The sequence below is a fragment of the Atractosteus spatula genome, chromosome 16 (assembly GCF_055471065.1).
Source record: "Atractosteus spatula isolate fAtrSpa1 chromosome 16, fAtrSpa1.hap1, whole genome shotgun sequence".
Taxonomy (NCBI): domain Eukaryota; kingdom Metazoa; phylum Chordata; class Actinopteri; order Semionotiformes; family Lepisosteidae; genus Atractosteus; species Atractosteus spatula.
This window is the reverse complement of record NC_142721.1, coordinates 15744952-15767921: the sequence shown is the minus strand read 5'-3', so window position 1 is coordinate 15767921 and position 22970 is coordinate 15744952. Positions and strand designations below refer to the sequence as shown.

The following is a 22970-nucleotide window of genomic DNA, read 5'->3' as shown; positions in this document are numbered from 1 at the left end:
AAGACAGCCCAGACTCTTTCTAAATCCATGCCAGAGAAGCAGGGTAGGATAAGAAGCTGGACGGATGTCTGTGCACAAGGACAGGAGGTCCTTACCGGCCCTGCTGGCTCACTCAAGTTAATTGGTTCACAGGTGTTGCCAAGATTTAGGGCGATCTATTGAATTTGCAGGGGTGTTTCTGCGCAGAACCCAGTTTAGGGACTCCTGTTTTTTTCTCCAATTGTGTTTCAAGAAAAAGATGAGCTTCCTTGAACTCCATCAGTGGGAAAACTGGGGGTTTCACGCTGTGATGGGTGTCTCCCTTCAATGCCTCCTGCTCTGAACACTCATCGGCCCTTGTGCAATCGAGCTGCTATTTCATTTTCTTTTGCCGATCTTGTGCAATAATAAAGCTTTTTTGTGTGTGTGTGTGTCACGCACGAGGCATCGTGGTTTAACTCCTCCGAGCTGCCGCCGGACTGGTCATCCCCCGCTAACCCACCTGTCTCTCTCTCCCCTGCCTCTCCACGCTTAACCCTGTAGAGCTTAAGCGCCACAGAGTCGGCCTGCCTCCTCTCCAGCCTGCCAGGGGTAAGGGGCTGCAGTGCATGCTCCTGTGTGTCCGCGTGCGTGCTCTCGTCTTCGCGCCCGTGGTCTGTGTGTTAATGCTCGTCACCGCCCCTGCACCAGCGGGAAGTGTGTTTGTGTGTGTGCTGATGGCTTGGTGTTGAAGTGTTCCTCTTGGCTTTGGTGACTAGTGTGCTGGGGAGTGTGGGCGGAGCCGATGCCCAGACTCCTCCCCCTCCAGGACATGTGTCCGTAATCTTGTCTGCACTCCTTCGGGAGAGCTGGGATAACGGGAGTGTCTCCCTCTCTCTCTCATTCCTCCCGTTATTAGGCCATTGGTCAAGTGCCTTGATCCGACGCTGTTTACAGAACGAATTATGAACTGGGGCTGCAAAGCATAGTGGGTCTCTGGACTCGTGAGTGGCGGGTTGTGGGTTCGAGTCCCTGCTGCAGACACTGCTAATTCTGGGTCTGGCATGGAGATGACCTGCTAATTAAAGTAATTCCTAAAAATCTCTATCACAATAATTACATTTTACATGGGAACTTTCAGTCCTTTCTGTATACGGACCTAAAAATTAAAAGCGTTGAGATAGGGGACATTCCAGCAAATACATGCTCCGGTGTGTGAGGGAGGAGAGGGAAAGACTAGGGATTGCTCCAGTGTGTGAGGGAGGAGAGGGAAAGACTAGGGATTGCTCCAGTGTGTGAGGGAGGAGAGGGAAAGACTGGGGATTGCTCAGGTGAGTGAGGGAGGAGAGGGAAAGACTGGGGATTGCTCAGGTGAGTGAGGAGAGGGAACGGCTAGGGATTGCTCCAGTGTGTGAGGGCGGAGAGGGAAAGACTGGGGATTGCTCCAGTGTGTGAGGGAGGAGAGGGAACGGCTAGGGATTGCTCCAGTGTGTGAGGGAGGAGAGGGAAAGACTGGGGATTGCTCAGGTGAGTGAGGGAGGAGAGGGAAAGACTGGGGATTGCTCAGGTGAGTGAGGGAGGAGAGGGAAAGACTGGGGATTGCTCCAGTGTGTGAGGGAGGAGAGGGAAAGACTAGGGATTGATCCAGTGTGTGAGGGAGGAGAGGGAAAGACTGAGGATTGCTCCGGTGTGTGAGGGAGGAGAGGGAAAGACTGGGGATTGCTCCAGTGTGTGAGGGAGGAGAGGGAAAGACTAGGGATTGATCCAGTGTGTGAGGGAGGAGAGGGAAAGACTGGGGATTGCTCCGGTGTGTGAGGGAGGAGAGGGAACGGCTGGGGATTGCTCAGGTGAGTGAGGGAGGAGAGGGAAAGACTGGGGATTGCTCCAGTGTGTGAGGGAGGAGAGGGAAAGACTGGGGATTGCTCCAGTGTGTGAGGGAGGAGAGGGAACGGCTAGGGATTGCTCCAGTGTGTGAGGGAGGAGAGGGAAAGACTGGGGATTGCTCCAGTGTGTGAGGGAGGAGAGGGAACGGCTAGGGATTGCTCCAGTGTGTGAGGGCAGAGAGGGAAAGACTGGGGATTGCTCCAGTGTGTGAGGGAGGAGAGGGAACGGCTAGGGATTGCTCCAGTGTGTGAGGGAGGAGAGGGAAAGACTGGGGATTGCTCAGGTGAGTGAGGGAGGAGAGGGAAAGACTGGGGATTGCTCCAGTGTGTGAGGGAGGAGAGGGAACGGCTAGGGATTGCTCCAGTGTGTGAGGGAGGAGAGGGAAAGACTGGGGATTGCTCAGGTGAGTGAGGGAGGAGAGGGAAAGACTGGGGATTGCTCAGGTGAGTGAGGGAGGAGAGGGAAAGACTGGGGATTGCTCCAGTGTGTGAGGGAGGAGAGGGAAAGACTAGGGATTGATCCAGTGTGTGAGGGAGGAGAGGGAAAGACTGAGGATTGCTCCGGTGTGTGAGGGAGGAGAGGGAAAGACTGGGGATTGCTCCAGTGTGTGAGGGAGGAGAGGGAAAGACTAGGGATTGATCCAGTGTGTGAGGGAGGAGAGGGAAAGACTGGGGATTGCTCCGGTGTGTGAGGGAGGAGAGGGAACGGCTGGGGATTGCTCAGGTGAGTGAGGGAGGAGAGGGAAAGACTGGGGATTGCTCCAGTGTGTGAGGGAGGAGAGGGAAAGACTGGGGATTGCTCCAGTGTGTGAGGGAGGAGAGGGAACGGCTAGGGATTGCTCCAGTGTGTGAGGGAGGAGAGGGAAAGACTGGGGATTGCTCCAGTGTGTGAGGGAGGAGAGGGAACGGCTAGGGATTGCTCCAGTGTGTGAGGGCGGAGAGGGAAAGACTGGGGATTGCTCCAGTGTGTGAGGGAGGAGAGGGAACGGCTAGGGATTGCTCCAGTGTGTGAGGGAGGAGAGGGAAAGACTGGGGATTGCTCAGGTGAGTGAGGGAGGAGAGGGAAAGACTGGGGATTGCTCCAGTGTGTGAGGGAGGAGAGGGAACGGCTAGGGATTGCTCCAGTGTGTGAGGGAGGAGAGGGAACGGCTAGGGATTGATCCAGTGTGTGAGGGAGGAGAGGGAAAGACTGGGGATTGCTCCAGTGTGTGAGGGAGGAGAGGGAAAGACTGGGGATTGCTTCAGGAGATGGGTGGTGGTTCAGCAGATGACAGGTGAGAGTCCATGGAGGTTGAGTCTGGGGCTGTACGCGTGCGTCCTGTTCAGCTCCTGCCCGGCCTGACCCTTGGCTCCCATCAGCCCCCCCTCCTCCACGTGTTCTGCTCGTGTGTGAGTACGTCCTCTTCAGGAGAGGGACCACGGTGGTGGAGATCAGGCCACACGTGTTGCGGGCTGTTTAAAGTGCACACAGCTGAAGAGAAAATTTCCTCGCATCCGATTTCCCCAGTACTGCAAAGAGCTACCAGGTTCGTTAATTGCATGGGTGCTGCTCGGCTCTTTAATTTGTCCAATGTCCTGTGTGGCTTAACAACATGTGTCGAGTTTCCTGTGATGTCTGTCCTCAGTACAATTTGTCTTGTCGTCTGTGCAGTGGTCTGTATTGCTGGAGAATCAATTCTTGGTGGGGGGGGGGGAACGGGGCTTCGGACTCTAGCCTGTGGGAGAAATGGGTGTTTTCCTGTTTGTTTCACTGATTAAAGACCCCAGCTCCAGCTGCAGGTGGGCTCCCCTCCACAGCAGTGAAGTGAGCGTCTCAGCTCCATCACTATTCTTCCTCTGAGAGAACTGGTGCATCATGGGTGTGTTAGAGGAGAGCTGCTCACATTAATGCAGGCTAAAGTTCCTGGATGGCCTCATGCCTGTTAGGTCTTCTCTTATACTGAGAAGTCAATTAAACAGTTAGCCTAGCTAGTTTTTAAATTAGACATGTATATAAGATTTTTCTTAAGATCTTTTACAGTTGATTACAGGACATTTACTTAATGGAACATGCAGTTACCTGTAAATCTCAGAGCTCCAAGTATTACAGGTATTCAGCTAATTAATTAGATCAACTACGTACCTAAAAGCTCAGGTGAACCAGGAGACGGCAGTCCCTAAAGGAGCTACTTGAGAGTCCCGCAAAAGTGGCTTAGAGATGAGGGAGTCCATTAAGCTGTGTCTTTGCTTGGAAGCCTGCTCTTCCTCTTTGGAAAAAGGTACAAAAGAACAACTTCCAGTGTATCTGGGGAATAATGTAGCTCATGAAAACGAACTCAGCTGTGAAGGGTTGTTGCTGTGAGGTGGTGTAGGCTGATCAGAGTGTCCCTCCATATTGAAATGCACAGCCTTTCCCTCAGGGCTGTACAGTACGTGTGTGAATGGTACAATACCAGGCACAAGACTGAGCAGACACAAACACAGCAGCACCGGTTCCTCATGCAGACCTCTTGTGCAAGAGGCAGACAATGCTTACAGACAGGAAGCAGCGGTGCGTCAGGAAAACCGAACGTTCTCACTGTCTTCATGCACTCATGCGGGTTAGGGTCGCCGGGCGATTTAGGAGGGAGGGAGCATTTTTTAAGATGTTTCCACCCTGGGGGGGGTTGTTTCCAGTAGATAGTAGTACAGATCCTGCTGAGCACTCTGATCTCCCGGTCGCTGTGGTCCGACTGCTGCACTTTGAGATGACAGGACTCTGCTCTCTGGTCTGGTTAATAAATGACCGGTTTCCACAGCCAGACTGTTGACAGTTCCCTTTTTATCTTCTCTGAAACTGGTGTCATAAAATGGGTTAGTCCCACTGTGGGGAAACAACACTACCAGCCTGTGGAGAAGCAGATCAAGTTCCCACAGCAGCCATATCGTCTGTTCCAGCACCTCAGGTGTTGCAAGTCCCTCAGCAAACTGGACTGAGAAAGATGCTCTGTTTTCCGAAATGTTCCGCACCTGGTGCTGGGTTAGACGAGAGGCGGTAGCTGGTAAAAGCCGAAGTGGCTCGGACTGCTCTGCCGTGGGATCTGCTGTCTGTCTCTCGGGCCGGGGGTGCTGTCTGCTCCTCTCACTCTCTGATGGTTGCTCCGCAGATTTGGAAGAAGAGGGCGCAGTTTCTGAAGTTTCGCTCCAGGGTACGGTACGGTACAGCACAGGCTGTTGAGGCATGGTCTGACGTCGTCATGTCGGGATGATTCTGGGCTGATGTCATCACACTGCAATGGTTACTTCTCTGATGTCAGCGAGACTTTGGAGTGACACTAAAATGGTTCCGGTCTGATGTCATCACACTAAAAGGGTACTGGTCTGATGTCATCACACCGGAATGGTTCTGGTCTGATGTCATCACGCTAAAATAGTATTGGTCTGATGTCTTCATGCTAGAATGGTTACTGCTCTGATGTAATCACACTAAAATGGTACTGCTCTGATGTCATCACATCGAAATGGTTCTGGTCTGATGTCATCACGCTAAAATAGTATTGGTCTAATGTCATCACATTGGAATGGTTCTGGTCTGATGTCATCACGCTGGAATGGTTACTGCTCTGATGTAATCACACTAAAATGGTACTGCTCTGATGTCATCATATCGGAATGGTTCTGGTCTGATGTCATCTGCCTGCAGGCTTGAAACACCGCTCACCTGCTTCGTGTGGACGCGGCAGTGCCCTCCGTTTTGGGACAGAGGGAGAAGGGGACTGGGGGACCCCACGTGCCTGGCGAAGTGCCGTGGGGTACAGAAAGAAAGGAGCCACAGAACAGCTCTGAAAAACAGCCCAGAGAGCCCCCAGACTCAGGACGGCCATCTTGAACGGTCACGGTGTAAACACCTCATGGCTGTGACGACTGCAGCTTTCTTTCTGAAGTGTAAAGTCAGGGGCAGGTGTCCGCACACTTGCACCGATTTGAGCTTGGAAAGTAATGCAACTCCCCACACACACTCACACACACACCCACACATCTTTCCCCAGTTCTCATGTGTGTGTGTTTTTTCAATTTCCTCCTATTCAAGTTGAAGAAAGCGCTTTTCAATAGCAAGCAGCTGCACGCCTTGCCTCTAAATGAGCCGTGTGCCCATGTGTTTCTCAGCCCATGTGTTTCAGCAGTAACGAAAACACCTGCCTCTCAGGAAGCTTTTCCATTTGCACCTTTAATTGTTTCTTGTGCTTTTGGAGGTGAGACAGAAAAACAGAGGATAAAAACATGTTTTTTCTCTCACTCACACTTGGTCAGGAGAGGCACGGGTTTAAACATATTTATAAAAAAGCAAAACCCTATCACCGTCCTGTGCTGGGGTGCGTGACAGAGGCACGTGGACTCTGAGCTGAATCTCACCTGGGCTGGAGGCTTTCATGTGGTTCCAATTTGGGTGTTCGATTCCGCGTTCTTTTTGGGTGTTTTCTGCCCAATTTCTGTGCAATTTCTGCCGTCCAGCACACACAACATTCCGACCGACAGCACAACAACAATAAAAAAAAGGACTTTAAAAAGATTGACCAAAAACAAAGGAGAAACTCCAGAAAAGGAAAATAAAAGCACTCAGGAGGCGATAAAAAATTGTAGCCGTTCCTGTTCCCACGCAGTAGGTGTCGCTGCAGAGCAGTCACGGGCCAGATGTGAGGGTTCCTCCTCTTGTCTCCCTCCAGCTAAATGTGTTTCCTGATGGCTTTAAATTTAGGACAGGTTAAAAACAGGGGGCCCAGGGGAGTCCTTTGATTGGGCAGCTGTGGGTTTTGGGGGAGGGGGAGGGGGGGTCCCACAATGGCTTCCAGATGGGCAATGAGAGGGCGCACGGTCCCAGAGGCAGGCGGGGCTGTGCAGCAGTGCCACCTGGGCCATCTGCCAGGCACCAATCACTCACCACCATCTAGAGACTGCGCCCCCCCCCCCCCTCCCCACTCTGCAACTCAGAGGCAAGGCTTCAGAGTGGCAGTCCCTGCGTTTAAAACCTGCCGCGCCAGAGCTTTCATTTAACGCGAGGCGTGCCCTGCCTACAGAGCTTTAACCCGCTTGCCTCCAGTGTGCTCTGGATGAAGTTCTTTCTTGCTTTCTGGGAATGTTTATCATGGAAAAGGCTCTGTTTTTCCAGCTTGTGTGATGGCGTGTGTCCCTGACCAGCTCTGTCCTTCATCTCCGAACTAACTAAGCAGGCTGTGATGAAGAGGGTGCACGCACTGTGGAGTGTGTGGCAGTGCTCGAGGTGCAGATGTGCCTCCGCTGTGATATAATTACAGATTAGGTTTCTAAACCCCACCGTGAGGGACAGCGCTAACCTGGAATCAGCCAGCGGGATAACTGGAGAGCGAGAGGAAACATAATTATCCAGGTCCGAGGTGGGACTGTGTATGCCAGTCAAATAAAGGAGTGGGTCGCGTATATATAGCTCTTGACTTGCAGATCCTTTCTCTGTGCCCTGCAATTAAGGGACATAGCTGCTGCTGGAAGCTCAGGGAGACGCCCCCTGTGGTTAGTGGAGCTGCAGGGCTGCCCAGGCCAGGAGGGCTGTGTTCTATTTTGGGCACAGGGTGGAGAGAGGGGTGTGTGGGGGGGAGGGGTGCTCTGGAGCGCCGGAGTTTGCTGGAACTCTCCAGTTTCCACGGATTCCCAGGAGCTCATCTGCGGAATAAAAGTTTATTTCTGTCGCCGTGCTTCTCCACCCCTCCCACACACACACACACACACACACACGTTGTCGTGTTTCTGCCTCCACGCTTTCGCTCTGAAGACGAGCTGGAGTGTGCTCAAATACGCCAGGAAACATCTCGCCCCCCCCCCCCCCCCGAAAAAGCACACACATTCCCTGCTTCAGTCTCCACACAGGATCCAGGGAGTTGGCTGATGTGCGGTGCCAGAACGACATGACGCAAATTATAATAATAATAACTCCTTACACTTATACAGCACTTTTCTGGACACTCCACTCACAGCGCTTTACAGGTACTGGGGATCCCCTCCACCCCCCCAGTTCCTCTCCGGCCTGCGTGGCTGGGGGTGTGCTGGGGTAGGTGTGGAGAAACGGGCCAGGCCTCGGTGGGGGGGAGTTCCTGAGCACGGTGATCAGAGGCGAGCTGCCTGCCTGCCGGAGACCCTGCTGTACCACTGCTCCAGCGGCACTGACAGAGCCCGTTGCCTGGCTAGCTCATTAGTTAATGCCCCAGAAGGCAGCCCGGGGCTACGAGTCCTAGCATGCAAAACAAACAGATCATTACACATCAGAGAGGTTACTGTAGATGCTTCTTGCGCAGCGATGACCCTCGGGGATATCGCTGCTGATCACTGTGGCTCTCCTGCTGCAACAGGGACGACGTCAAGCTGGAGATGGTCTCCTAGGTCAGACAGTTTCCTCCTGTCCTGTAAATACTGGGTCTGCAGCAGGAGATTGAAGTTTGATGCCTTAAACCAACTGTTTATAGCTGGGATCTGGAGTGAATTGATATGATAATAATTAATCATTGCTAACACTTATGGAGGGCTTTTTCTGGACACTCCACTCAGAGCTCTTTACAGGTCATGGGGATCCCCTCCACCCCCCCCACCAGTGTGCAGCCCCCCCTGGATGATGCTCCAGTCCTTTCACACACACCACCTCACAGTGGGGAGGAGAGCAGAGTGATGAAGCCAGTTCAGAGATGGGGATTATTAAGAGGCCATGACTGGTAAAGGCCAGGGGGGAATTTGGCCAGGACACTGGGGTAACACCCCTACTCTTTTCGAGAAACACCCAGGGATTTTTAATGACCACAGAGAGTTGGGACCTCAGTTTTACATCTCATTTGAAGGATGGTGCCTTTTTTACAGTATAGTGTCCCCGTCACTATACTGGGGCATTAGGACCCACACAGACCGCAGGGTGAGCGCCCCCTACTGGCCCCACTAACACCTCTTCCAGCAGCAGCCTCAGCTTTCCCAGGAGTCTCCCCTCCAGGTACTGACCAGGCTCACACCTGCTGAGCTCCAGTGGGGCTGCCAGCTGGGAGCTGCAGGGCAACATGAAAACCTAGGCAGACCCAAGCCTTAACAGTAGTAATAAGATATCTTTAAAAAAGAAAGCTTTCTGGATGTGGTCTGGGGTATTTGAATAGAAACCGTGTCGCCATTCTGGCTGCAAAAAGGCGATCGGAGGGCCTGATTTCTCTCTTGATAATTTCGGAGTCGCCATGGAGCAAACAGGCAAGTCTGGGGGAGCTTTTTGTTTCTCACTCTTGAGAGAAGGGGTGTGTTTTTTCTGGCTACAGAGACGAGCGCAGCTCAGGGCACATCTCCAGCATGGTGCAGCGCGGCTGGCTTGCATGGGCACCACTGGGGCAGCCTGGCAGGAGGCCGAGCTCGAAGCGGGCTTCTGCTGCCTCTGAGGATGAGGCGCCCGGTGCTGCGGGTCTTCGGTTTCTCTCTTGTCTGCTGTGTGGTGTTTCTCACGGACGTTACCCACCGAGCCTGCTGCCGGGGGGGGGACCCCGAATTGGGCAAAACAGGGTGGGGTGGGGGCGCATGCTGCTGGCAGGTTCCCCAGAAATGGTGTTTCCCATGGGGAAGCGCCCTGGTGTCCGGGGGTGCCTGACGGGGGTCCTCTGCCTGTCTGTGTCCTGCAGATCGACGGGCAGCACCAGAGCAAGGACTCCGTCTTCTTCAGGGACGGGGTGCGCAGGATCGACTTCGTGCTGTCCTACCTGGATGACCACACCAAAGATGGGGAGAAGAAGCAGGTGAGCCCCGATATCAACCATCCGCACAGAATGTGGCTCCCAGCACTTTGGCATCTGAAGTGCATGGAAAAATACTCCTACATACTACTGTACTGAATGCACAATAAATTGTGGCTGTGAGAATCACAAAACTGCTTCTAAACCAAGCCCTTCAGTCCTTAAACTTCCATTCTCATTGAACAAACGGCAAATTCAAATAGGAATGTTCGACTACCGGTAACCTGCAATTATCCTGTTTCCTGACTTTCTTCTCAATGGCAGATGTATACAGTCACCGAGCTGTTGACAACACTACTGAAAGGCAAATCCTGTGCAAATACTGAGGATGACAGCCTGATAATTACAGGACAAACTGATCATTAGTTCTTGTTGAGGTGTTTGCAATGAATGCCTCTTCAGAATGCTACTCGAGTCTTTTTAATTTGGGACTGGTTTGTGCCCTTTCTTATTGACTTCGTCACCTCCCAGAGATTGTGGTTCTCCCAAAGATATCAAGAGCTGTGAAAGTCAGTTGGGAAGAGCTGTTCCTATAGTATATATATTCCTGAGTTTGACCTGTGTGTGTTGCTGATTTAGGGTGCCAGGCTCATAAGTATCTCTGTCTGGCTGTAACAGGTCCAGGAACTGTGTTCTTCCTGTGAAATGACTGGCTCTGCTCTGAGGCGCTGAGAGCCTGACAGTTCATCTTGTCCTCACCCTGGGCTCAGCACTGATTCTCGCACCGTTGTCTGAAATGCCTCCTGCACACCAGACACTACAAAACACACACACACACACACTCCCTGTGGCTTGAGGGTTGGTGTTTCCTGGCCATTGCACTGAGCGCCACAGTGAATCAGTGCAGGACTCTCACAGACCAAGCCCTGGTTTCAGCATGCTGAATCTGATCGCTCCTCTCACCTTTGTGTCTCAGCGGTGTGTGGCACCTCACTGTGCCCCTGCTGTGACGTATCGTGGTAATTCTTCATGGAAGAGGAAAGCAGTGGAGTACATTGGAAATGGGGGAAGAACAGTTGCAGAATACACATGTAACACAAGAGCTGAAACTCCACACAGAATGGCATGCATTCCCATCTGCAGTCCTAGCTGGGTTTTCTTATAAGCCTTTTAGATACAGTGATGCCTAGGGGCTGCACAACAGATGTACTGAGATATTGACTCATCAGTTCTGTAACAGGCTTGGCCACAGAGCAAGACATGTCCGAAAGTGTTGTTCCAAACCAGGAGGAGTGAGGTGAGGGGCTCGCTCTCCCAGCACACGCTGTGCCTTTCTCTCGCTCTCCTCCCTGCCCAGCATCACTGCCCTCAGCCCTGAAGTGCCCAGAGATGGGTTTTCAATCTTTTTCCTATATTCGTTTCGGCTTCTCACGCAAACCTGTGAGGAATGGCGTCTGTCGGTACCCAGCGCAGGGAAGGTCCTGGTGTCAGTCTGCCCTGTTGACTCTGGTTTTCGCTGCTCAGTCAGGCCCTGTGTCTTTGAGAAGGAGGCCCCTATAGTCCACCTTCATTTCTCAGCTCCTCGGTGACTGTGTAGAAAACCAGGGATAGTAATAATAATAACTCCTTGCACTTATATAGTGCTTTTCTGGACACTGCACTCAAAGCGCTTTACAGGTCATGGGGATCCCCTCCACCACCACCAGTGTGCAGCCCCCCCTGGATGATGCTCCAGTCCCCTCACACACACCAGCTCTCAGTGTGGAGGACAGCAGAGTGATGAAGCCAGTTCAGAGATGGGGGTTATTAGGAGGCCATGACTGGTAAAGGCCAGGGGGAAATTTGGCCAGGACACAGGGGTGACACCCCTACTCTTTTCGAGAAACACCCTGGGATTTTTAATGACCACAGAGAGTCAGGACCTCGGTTTTACCTCTCATCCGAAGGATGGCGCCTGTTTACAGTATAGTGTCCCCGTCACTATACTGGGGCATCAGAACCCACACAGACCGCAGGGTGAGCGCCCCCTACTGGCCCCACTAACACCTCTTCCAGCAGCAACCTTAGTTTTTCCCAGGAGGTCTCCCATCCAGGTACTGACCAGGCTCACCAGGATATTACCAGGCTCACCCTGACCAGGGCAATATGGCTGCTGGCAGGGATGCGGCTGGCTGTCTGCATCTTTCTCATGGTGAGCCCTGTTTTATTCTGCCTTGTTTTCGTTTCTCCAGGAGAGGAGGAAGGAGTATGAGAGCAATCTGCAGAAGGCCGGACTGGAGCTGGAGACAGAAGACAAGAGTGTAAGAGGGATGGCTGGATGGGTGTAGATGCACAGCCACCTCTGCTGTCGCCCAGGGGCTCGCTCTGGTGGTTGTTCTGTGGGTGTGCGCCCAGAGGCCTGTCTTCCATGTTGACTGATGTACTGTAGTAGTAGCCTAAGCAGAGAGAGAGTGTCTTTATTATCCCCGGGGGGGGGAGTTGTTTTACAGCAACAGTGTTGGTGTACAGATGGACAGAAGAAAAAAAAACAACAGGAACAACAATATACATTCATATTTGCATAGAAGGTCAAGTGTTAAGTAACGATATGGTTACAGGTATGAATGAGACTGCAATATTTCCAGTGTGATCTGTTAAAAGCCTTTGACACAGCTCATGGAAGTTTGCTCATTTCACCCTTAATTGCTTAATTTGCTTAGCTTTGATGATTGTTTACTAAAAGACATGTAACGAAAGGTGTTAACCCTGGATAATTGGAGAACATTTTCCATCTCTCCACTCTCCCAATAACACTCCAGGTGTTCAGATTCTCTAAGATGTTGTTATTATGAATTTATTTGGCTAACAATGCAACTTAACATTTGTACCTAATTATACAGCCTTATGTTTTACTGGAACGATCTGAGTTTCCAAGTGGGCACACTGCTAAATCTCGACGTTCCAGAGTCCAGACCCTGACCCTTGCTCCCTAGGCTAACATACTCCAATAATTCAGTTGGATTATTGATCAGTCTGTTCACTGCTATTTATGCACAGGCCAGTGATACACATCATCGGTTTAGATCCTGCAGGATGTGAGTTATATATGTGCAGTGTGATGTCGAGACATACGTCTCTGTCGATGTTATTGGCTGGTCTGATCCATGTCAAAGAGGTGCAGTTGCCACAAAGATTCATCTGTGAAGGAGATGCAGAGGTCTAAGAGGTGCAGTTGTCAGGGGAGTGCAGTTGTCAGGGAGAGACGGAGCTGTCAGGGGGGTGCAGTTGTTAGGGAGAGATGCAGCTGTCAGGGAGGCGTAGCTCTCCAGGAGGTGCAATTGTTGGATAGAACGACAGTTGAAGGGGAGGAGCAGTTTTTGAGGAGATGCAGTTGTCTGGGAGGTGCAGCTGCCAGGGGGGTGCAGTTGTCAAGGAGGTGCAACTGGCAGGGAGATGCAAGTGTCAGGGAGGCGCAGCTGTCCAGGAGGTGCAATTGTCAGGAAGAGGTGCAGTTGTCAGGGGAATGCAGTTGTCAGGGAGAGACGAAGCTGTCAGGGGGGTGCAGTTGTCAGGGAGAGACGAAGCTGTCAGGGGGGTGCAGTTGTAAGGGAGAGATGCAGCTATCAGGGAGGCGTAGCTCTCCAGGAGGTGCAGTTGTTGGATAGAACGGCAGTTGAAGGGGAGGAGCAGCTGTCGAGGAGATGCAGTTGTCTGGGAGGTGCAGCTGCCAGGGGGGTGCAGTTATCAACGAGAGGTGCAGCTATCAGGAAGGTGCAGTTGCCAGGGAGGTGCAGATGTGATTGGGGATGCAGAGAGCCCCAGGTTTCAAGAGCAGACACATTATCCTGTTGGTGTCTGCCTCACACCTGCAGGAGTCCGAAGATGGGAAGACGTATTTCCTGAAGGTGCACGCCCCCTGGGAGGTGCTGGCCACCTACGCAGAGGTGCTGAAGATCAAGGTGCCCTTCAAGCAGAACGACATCCCCAACTCCCGCGAGATCCCGCTGCAGTGGCTCTTCAAGCCCTTCCGCCTCCCCGACGAGGTGATGAACCCCGAGCCCGACTACTTCACCTCCCCCTTCGAGAAGGACAAGCCCGACTTCTTCCTCATCGACAACAAGGACACCTTCTTCCCCCCGTCCACGCGCAACAGGATCGTGAGTGCAGGGCTCCAGGGGAGGGGCAGGGCATCGGGTGGGCAGGGACAGGGAGTGGGTGTGGGCGGGGCATTGGGTGGGGTGCTGGTGGGTGGGACATGGGGCATGTGCATGTGGCAGAGTTAAAGTCATTGAGTGGTTACTGGTCTGGGAAAATCCCTAGATCAGTAAAGGGACTGGGAGAGGAGGGGTGGAAATGGAGAGCAGAAAGCCCTGCAGCCCCTTAGGACCAGGGCTGGGGTCCCCAGATGTGTCCTGGGTGTCTGACTGTGGGTGTCTCCCTCCCCTCCCTCCAGGTGTACTACATCCTGTCGCGCTGCCCCTACTGGAAGGAGGACATGAGAGACAAGAAGGGAATCAAGCGACTCCTGAGCAACGGCACCTATACCTCCGCCTACGCTCTGCACGATGTAGGGCCACCTGCACTCGCTTAGTCACTCGTTTACACGCTCACTCATTCACCTGTTCACTCATTCACACACTCACTCATTCACTTGCTCACTCATTCACCTGTTCACTCATTCACACACTCACTCATTCACTTGCTCACTCATTCACCTGCTCACTCATTCACCTGCTCACTCTTTCACACACTCACTCATTCACCTGCTCACTCATTCACTCACTCATTCATATTGTCATTCATGCACGTGATCACTCATTCTTGTGCTCATTCATTCACCTACTTACTCATTCACTTGCTCATTCAAAGACTAGGCGACGGGTTTCGAACGTTGACCTGCGGCTGCTGTAAAATTCCTACTTTTCTCACTGAAGACGTGTCCCACTTGTCTCTGTCCCGCCTAGTGCCGGTACTGGATCCCTGCCAAGGACCCCAACTGTGAGAGCGAGAGGTTCACACTGTACAAGGAGTGGGCCCGCTTCCTGTGCTTCTACAAGGAGCAGCCGCTCAATCTCATCCGGTGAGGGCGGGAGTCAGGGTCTGGCCTGGGGCGGGAATCAGGGTCTGGTCAGGTTGAGGACACTGTATTCCTGGGGAAGGAGTCAGGGTCTGGCCTGGGGCAGGAGTCAGGGTCTGGCCTGGCTGAGGACACTGTCTGTATTCCTGGAGCAGGAGTCTGGGTCTGGCCAGGCTGAGGACACTGTATTCCTGGGGAAGGAGTCAGGGTCTGGCCTGGGGCAGGAGTCAGGGTCTGGCCTGGCTGAGGACACTGTCTGTATTCCTGGAGCAGGAGTCAGGGTCTGGCCAGGCTGAGGACGCTGTATTCCTGGGGCAGGAGTCAGGGTCTGGCCAGGCTGAGGACACTGTATTCCTGGAGCAGGAGTCAGGGTCTGGCCAGGCTGAGGACACTGTATTCCTGGGGCAGGAGTCAGGGTCTGGCCAGGCTGAGGACACTGTATTCCTGGGGCAGGATGGGGGTGCTAAGCCAGAGGGCAGTGTGGTCGATGTTGGGAGTCATGGAGGTTGGGACAGTGGAGGCTGGGTTCAAGCCGAGACCCTCACAGAAAGAGAGGCTGTATGAGAGCTGAGAGAAAAGATGTGCGCTGGTTCATGTACTCAGAGAGGGAGAGGCGGTATGTGAGCTGAGACTGTCAGAGAACGTGTGAGCAGACCAGTCATGGCAGAAGAGCTCTTCCCATCCTATCAGGGAAGAGGGGAGAGAGGTAGCTTGGCCTTGAAGTTAATCCATAGAATCTGGTCTGGAGCCTAAGTCAGTGGTGGTCTCGGTGCCGTTCAGGGAGCAGGACAGCGAGAAGGAGGCCAGGATGAGAGCAGAGAGTGTGGTGCCTGGTCCTGTTGCTCAGAGTAGGCAGCCTGTGGCCAGGTGGCAGCGCTGTTAGTGATCTTCCCTGTGTTGCTGGCTGCTGGCAGGAAGTACTATGGGGAGAAGATTGGGATCTACTTCGCCTGGCTGGGCTTCTACACCGAGATGCTGTTCTTCGCTGCCATCGTGGGGCTGATCTGCTTCTGCTACGGCGCCTCCACCTACCACGAGAACGTGTGGAGGTGAGGACAGGCGCATCCTTCTCCTTTCTTCTTCTGCACGTCCCCTGCATACACACGCAGCGCAATGACTGCCTCTCCCTCTCTCCTCTACTTCCTGCGCCCCCTCCTCTCTCCCCCTCTGCCTCTCCACCTCCCTCTCTTGCAGTAGAGAGATCTGCGACCCCGAGATCGGGGGGAAAATTATCATGTGCCCGCTGTGCGACAAGAAGTGTGGCTACTGGAAGCTCAACACCACCTGCGAATCCTCCTGGGTAGGTGTAGGGGCCGAGCGGCTGGCAAGACTGCTGGGTGTTGAAGGCAGACGCGGGGATCTTGAGAAGCCTGCACAGAACATCACAGTGTCACGAAACAGACAGCAGAAACCAGAGAGGAGTGGGAAAAAAGACTAGGATAGGGGCTGGAAGAAGAACAGGGGGCGTGTCCAAGGTGCGCCGGTGTCCGGGGGGGGGGGGGTGTCCAGGGCAAACAAGTCCGAAGGGTGTTCGTAGGGAAATCCGTGGGGGAGGTGAATGTCCAGAGCCGGGTGGTCAATCCAAGACACAGACGAACGAAGTTAAAAGCCGGAGCGGGATCTGGCGAAGGGTCGGGGGGAATAAAAGGGGGTAACGGGGCCAGGAGCTCCCAGTCCCGGACCCAGATGGTCAGGACGCCGTTGCGAAGCCTGTGCCGTCGAGCCTCTCCTGGACTCGCGGGTAGGCGGGCTTCCGGGCGTCCGTCTTCCAAAGCTGAGCCCAGATTGGTAGGAAGCTCTGGCTCTTATAGGACGGGGGCAGGAACTGGAGGCAGGTGCAGGAGATCAGGTCAACGAGGAAGGGCTGGAGCGTCCTTAAGAAGAGGGGTTTACGATCCTGATACACAGGGGACAGCAAGGCCAAATGCAAAACCAGGATTGACTGCCACGTGAATGAATGAATGCATGTGTGCAGGATGAAGGCAAGCGAGCAGTGGACTAGTCCTGTAGGGACTCTGCCTCGTCAGAGAGCGGGTAGGAACCGGGGGATAGCCTGGCCGACGTGGAGAGGCAGATGAGATACTATCGACCATGTATCCACTGACCTGGTCCTTTATCCAGAGTCTTCCTCCTCGTAATGCGATTAATCAGTGTGATCTTTAGCCCTCCAAAAAACTCTGATGCACTGGGGCTGTCCGGGATCAGAGCTCAAAACGTATAGCATCGCCCTTGAAGATGTCAAGATTTCTTTATTTGCCAGATACAACAAGTGTATTGGAATGCTTACTCGTTCAGCTGTACCCAGTAACATCAGAGAAAAAAAACAGGCACAAATGACAAACAGACATGGCCAATACATTTAGACAATAGAATACAGCCAACAGGACATAGTGCAAACAGTGCAGTGCCTTAAAGTGCAGGTGCTAATCTGAGCTGTTTATGATGCGGACTGCTTGAGGGAAGTTATTGAATCTTTTGGTCAGTGTTCTGATACTGCCATACCTCCTACCAGAGCCCAGGGGTGAAAACAGATTGTGGCCAGGGTGCATTGGGTCCCGAAGGATAGCTTGAGCCCGGTTGTGGCAGCGGTTGTGACCTTCAAGGGCAGTCTGACCTTTTCCCTTTCCTGTCTTTCAGCAATCCCACCTGTTCGACAATGTGGGGACGCTGTTCTTCGCCATCTTCATGGGGATATGGGGTAAAGTGGCTTGATCATTGCATGGTCTCAGAGGAGCGAGGCCCTCAGCCATGAGGCAGTAGCCCCAGCTAGTGGGGGGAGAGAGTATTTCTCTGGGTTTGAGTTCACACCTATTTTTCCAATGAGAATACAATGCAGTGAGCTCAAAGTGCTCCAATCATTAGGACTGTCCATAGAGCCCCACCATAGAGTGAGTGAATGAATCCATGATGATGCTAATCTTTGGCACAATGAGCTATTCAATCATTTAAAAGAAATAACGATTCATTTTACACTTCTATCCTACAAATGGAGCAGATCAGACGATCTAGTGCCGGATTATAGCAGTTGATGAATTTTTTTTCCATTCTTTGGCATGCATTTGGTGGCACTCTTTTTAAAATTAAGAAAAGTATAGTGGGCTTATCTTTTTTGAGTGCAGGTGCATGCAAGTCTGTGTGCGAATGCGTATCTGTGAGCGCATGCGTGTGTACTTGTAGTGTGTGTGCATACATTTGTGCGTGTGCAATGAGTGTGTGTGTATGCATTTGTGCGTGTGCAATGAGTGTGTGTGCAAGTGTGTGTGTGTGCAAGTCTGTGTGCGAATGTGTGTCTGTGAGCGCACGTGTGTGTACTTGTAGTGTGTGTGCATGCATTTGTGCGTGTACTATGAGTGTGTGTGCATGCATGTGTGCGTGTGCAATGAGTGTGTGTGCAAGTCTGTGTGCGAATGTGTGTCTGTGAGCGCATGTGTGTGCGTGTACTTGTAGTGTGTGTATGCATGTGTGCGTGTGCAATGAGTGTGTGTGCAAGTGTGTGTGCGAATGTGTGTCTGTGAGCGCATGTGTGTGTACTTGTAGTGTGTGTGCATACATTTGTGCGTGTACTATGAGTGTGTGTGCGTGTGCAATGAGTGTGTGTGTGCCAGTGTGCGTGTGTGTGCCAGGGTGTGTAACAGTGTCTCTGCCTGCAGTCACCATGTTCCTGGAGTTCTGGAAGCGGCGTCAGGCCCGGCTGGAGTACGAGTGGGACCTAGTGGACTTTGAAGAGGAGCAGCAGCAGCTCCAGCTGCGCCCCGAATATGAGACCAAGTGCACTCGCCGAAAACTGAACCCCATCACCCAGGTACCTCGCCACCCCACTGCTGCAGCTCCAGGGACTCTCTATCACCTGTTCCTCCGATCCAGTCCAGCGCTGGTTTGTAGCACAGCCAGCAGATGAATACCAGAAGGGAATTAACCATCGAGCACATCAGGCAGCTGCACTGTGAACAAGCAGGTTATGCCACAGTTCTACAGCAGTCAAATCACCCTGCAGCTCCCAGCTGGCAGCCCCACTGGAGCTCAGCAGGTGTGAGCCTGGTCAGTACCTGGATGGGAGACTCCTGGGAAAAACTAAGGTTGCTGCTGGAAGAGGTGTTAGTGGGGCCAGTAGGGGGCGCTCACCCTGAGGTCTGTGTGGGTCCTAATGTCCCAGTATAGTGACGGGGACACTATACTGTAAACAGGCGCCGTCCTTTGGATGAGACGTAAAACCGAGGTCCTGACTCTGTGCTCATTAAAAATCCCAGGGTGTTTCTCAAATAGAGTAGGGGTGTAACCCCGGTGTCCTGGCCAAATTTCCCCCTGGCCTTTACCAGTCATGGCCTCCTAATAATCCCCATCTCTGAACTGGCTTCATCACTCTGCTCTCCTCCCCACTGAGAGCTGGTGTGTGGTGAGCGTTCTGGCACACTATGGCTGCCGTCGCATCATCCAGGTGGATGTTGCACATTGGTGGTGGTGGAGGGGATCCCCATTACCTGTAAAGCGCTTTGAGTGGAGTGTCTAGAAAAGTGCTATATAAGTGTAAGCAATTATTATTATTATTATTATTATTATTACAGAACGGATGTTTTGGATTTTCCAAATCAGTGACAAGATAGCTTTACAGATTTCTTTTCCCTAAAAGAACTTACTCCTTCAAGAACCGCTGGTTCCTGACCTTTTGACCTTTTGTCAAAGGGCAGCACCTCTGTTACTTGAGTCCCCAGGAAAGTGGCCCTGAGATCACGGAGGGACACCCAGGTCGCTTGGCACAATCCTGTGTATCCTGAAACTCTGTGTAAGGGGGGCACGGGAGCTGGCTCTGCAGCCCTAAAGCATCTCATCCCCACCCAGCTTCTGCCCCTGAAAGATCTGAGACAAGAAGCAGAGTTTTCTTGTTAACAAGTGTTATTTCTGTAACGTGTGGCCTGATGCCCCCTGTAGGAGGAGGAATGGGTTCTGGACAGGAGCACGCTAGATTTCTGTGGGAAAATGATGCTCTGCTGGGCCACGGTCATACTGTGGGTAAGATGGGGGGGGAGATTTGAGTGCCAGTGGGAGGACTAATGGTGTGTTTAACGCACTGTGCACTGGGATAGCGTGGGCAGTGAACCTGTGTGAAAGGCAACAGTGTCAAAGTCAAGTGCTTGATTCTGGACCGGCTTTAGAGTCTGCCAGTAAACACTGTCCAATCTTAATTAAACAATGCATGAAGGGCCAGAGTTCTGGGTTGATGGGACCTGCCTTGGGGAAAACTCCTTGATGGGGACCTCAAACAGTCCAAGGTGGGAGGGGGTGCACCTCGGGTCAGTAACAGGCTCAGGTGAGAGGCGCAGGGCTTCAGGAAGTTAAGCGTGCTGCCCCCTGACCAAGTCATTCCTGGGCCTGACACCCTGTTTCACACAGTTTCAGTGTCTGCTGCAGTGAGATTGATGAACCGCCGACTGACTGACTGTTCTTGCTCTGCTTGCTCACTGTTTAGGAAATGGAGCCTTACTTACCCTTAACCAGCAAGTGTGCACGCTTCTGTCTGTCTGGAGCGACCGTCATATTCTGGGTGAGCACCTTCAGTTACTCAGCAGTGACCTCCTCTTCCTCACCATTCCTTGGGAGTATGAGTGAGAGGCAAACGGATTTAGTTAGAAAAGGATTCCCTCACACACCTGTGTCTTAACATCCCCGAGACGCAGTGCGTGCACAGCAGTCCTGAATGAGAAAATAAAAATCATTCAGGTCAAATCTTTCAGGATGGTGAGTAAGGCAGGCAGAGGAATGGAAATGCTCCGATCAGCAGTCAGACTCAAAACAAGTAACAAGACTTGCTTCAGTGTAGTGTGTCAGTGGGCTATTTAATCATGTTAAAGACATTTCCGGACCTGTGATGAGGTATTTCCAAAACACTCTGCAGGTTTGTTGAAACGACTTGCTCTGTGCCACAGGGGGAGCTGTTAGACCAGGTCTGGTGAATCGATGTCTTTAGAGAAAAGGCTATGTGAGACGTTAACAAGGTCTGTGTAGGATGGTTATGTTCTCCGTACTACAGTGTAAATGTTCTGTGAATGTGATGTATTTCTGAAGCACTAGAAAGAAACGTTGGCTGTACAGTGTCCTTAGGGAGCACTGGGGTTCACTGAGGAGCCCTGGGGTACAGTGGGGAGCAGGGGGTTCACTGGGGAGCCCTGGGGTACAGTGGGGAGCTCTGAGGTTCACTAGGGAGCCCTGAGATACAGAGGGGAGCATGTGGTTCTCTGGGGAGCCCTGGGGTACAGTGGGAAGCAGGGGTTTCATTGGGGAGCACTGGTGTTCACTTGGGAGCCCTGGGGTACAGTGGGGAGCAGGGGGTTCACTGGGGAGCCCTGGGGTACAGTGGGGAGCACTGGGGTTCACTGGGGAGCCCCAGGGTACAGTGGGGAGCAGGACTGCATTGGGGAACTCTGGAGTACCCCAGTGGAAGTATTGAGGTGCAGTAGGATTCACTGCAGAGCACTAGGGTACACAGGTTTGCAGAGAGGTTCATTGGGGAACACTGAGGTATACTGGGGAGCCGCAGTGTACCAGGGATGGATACAAAACTCCCTTTGTGTTGCATTTTGATCCATTTTAGGTCTTATAAGTAGCATGTACTCTGTAAAAGCAGGTTCGTTCCTCTTCTGCTGTCACATTCCTGCTGTGCATATCGTGAAGACACCACCCTTTCCATTTAAAGAGTTTGTGTTAACTTGGTGATTTTAACCTGTTTAACTATCCACAACAGGCTTAAAATATGAGCCGTCCCTTTTAAAGCAATTCCACTGTGATGGCATCAGGGCCTGCACCCGAACAATTGTCACAGAGCGTCACGGCTTTCATTTTTGGATTCGTACAGAGGAAAAACCCAAACCGCCAATGCAATCTGCAGGCACCTCTTTGACCCGAGACGTTTCCCAACCACCGGTCGGACGGAGAGAGCTGGCGTTCAAATCAGCCAAGCCAAGAGGGAATTAGAGGCACAAGCAGAGCGTTTTAGTTGTGCACGCCGACAGAGCAGAAAAGGAACGGCCTGCCTGCGTGTCTGTTGTGCTGGGAGCCTGATTTGGAGCACATTTGCATCTCGGGGTGCAGTGTAGCACTGTAGCAGAGCAGGTGCTGGGAGCACAGGTGAATCATAGAGGGGCGGGGTCATCTCGTAACATAACATCACTTTATTAGCCCCTATACAATTTCTTGCATTAGGAATTTGTCTTTTCGCAGACCCCAGCTTGCTCTCCATGAGACACACAGACAGGGAGAGAAGCTGGGGGTCAGAGCGCAGGGTCTGCCATTAATATGGTGCACCTGGAGCAGTTAGGATTCAGGGCCTTGCTCAGGGGCCCAAAGGAGTAGGATTCCTCTGCCGGCTGTGGGATTTGAACCAGCAACCTTCCAGCCACAGGCGCAGATCCTGAGCCACAGGGCCACCGCTCCACCCTGAGGCGAGTCACAGTTTTCAAATTCCCATGGGGACTGAATTGGCTGCCCTTAGAGACTCTAGCTCCCTATATCAGCAGTTCCCGAGGTTTCATCTGGCACAACAAATTGGAGAAAGCTTACAGTGGGATAATACTGGTAGCAGCCTCAGTCGTTTTCCGGGTCGGGACGCTGGTAAGTAAGAAGCCGGTTAATGAGCGCCCCTGGCCAACCAGAACCGACCGAGAGAAGTTATGTGGTTTATCCCTGCTTGTAGTGAGACTGCTTCAGATTTTCAGAATCCTTTCTTGCGATGCAAGAGGCTATTAAGAGTCATAGCAAAAAAAAATACAGACATGACATCACAAAAGACAAATATGCGAAAATCCCTCTGGGACTTGAATCAGGAGGCTCAAAGAAGGCTGTGTTGTAGAAATCAGACATATGGGATCCTTCAAGACAAGGTTGTGCCAGATTTTAGAATCACTTAGCAATAAGGGATCATGTAAGCAAGATGAGCTGAATAGTACTCTCTTGCCTGGCACCAAATTGCCTCGAGTTTGTAAAGGTGGACATTCCAGAACTATGCTGAAGGCCTGTAGCAAAGCCGGGGCTGGAAACAAGGGTGAATTTCCAGGGGTGGGGTCATCCTGTTTAGGAGAACCACATTCTGAGGATTCTCACGGGGGAAATCACCAGGAGACTGTAGCTCCCTATAGAAGCAGTTCCTAGGACAGTCGGAGGTTGTCTTTTCACGGACCCTCACGGTTTAGGAAGACAGTGAGTATTTACAAAGACAATTCGGAGATAAAGGTTTTCAGACAAGACTTGTAGCAGGAGAATACTGGTAGCAGCCTTGGTCGTGTTCTGGGTCGGGATGCCGGTTCGTAAAAAGATGGTTAATGAGCGCCCCTGGCCAACCTGGATCAACCGAGAGAGGTTACTGCCACTACTATCTGGGGAAGATACGGTTACAGCTCACGCCGTGGT

The 22970-nt window shown here is 52.4% G+C and overlaps 1 protein-coding gene across 4 annotated transcripts in view; it reads left to right on the top strand.

The window, feature by feature from the left end:
* The window catches only part of LOC148819655 (anoctamin-5-like), a 48884-nt gene that overhangs the window by 15829 nt on the left and 10085 nt on the right, over positions 1 to 22970 (top strand). For 2 of the 4 annotated variants that reach the window (XM_088934979.1, XM_088934976.1), the window contains exons 3-12: positions 9467 to 9580; positions 11749 to 11817; positions 13369 to 13653; positions 13950 to 14063; positions 14461 to 14576; positions 15488 to 15622; positions 15768 to 15873; positions 17211 to 17271; positions 18224 to 18375; positions 20038 to 20112. In XM_088934979.1, coding sequence (XP_088791105.1) covers positions 9467 to 9580; positions 11749 to 11817; positions 13369 to 13653; positions 13950 to 14063; positions 14461 to 14576; positions 15488 to 15622; positions 15768 to 15873; positions 17211 to 17271; positions 18224 to 18375; positions 20038 to 20112 — 1227 coding nt within the window. Of the gene's footprint in view, positions 1 to 4966; positions 5009 to 9466; positions 9581 to 11748; positions 11818 to 13368; positions 13654 to 13949; positions 14064 to 14460; positions 14577 to 15487; positions 15623 to 15767; positions 15874 to 17210; positions 17272 to 18223; positions 18376 to 19499; positions 19581 to 20037; positions 20113 to 22970 lie in introns of all 4 variants that reach the window. The other 2 variants (XM_088934978.1, XM_088934980.1) reach the window with 2 other exon arrangements.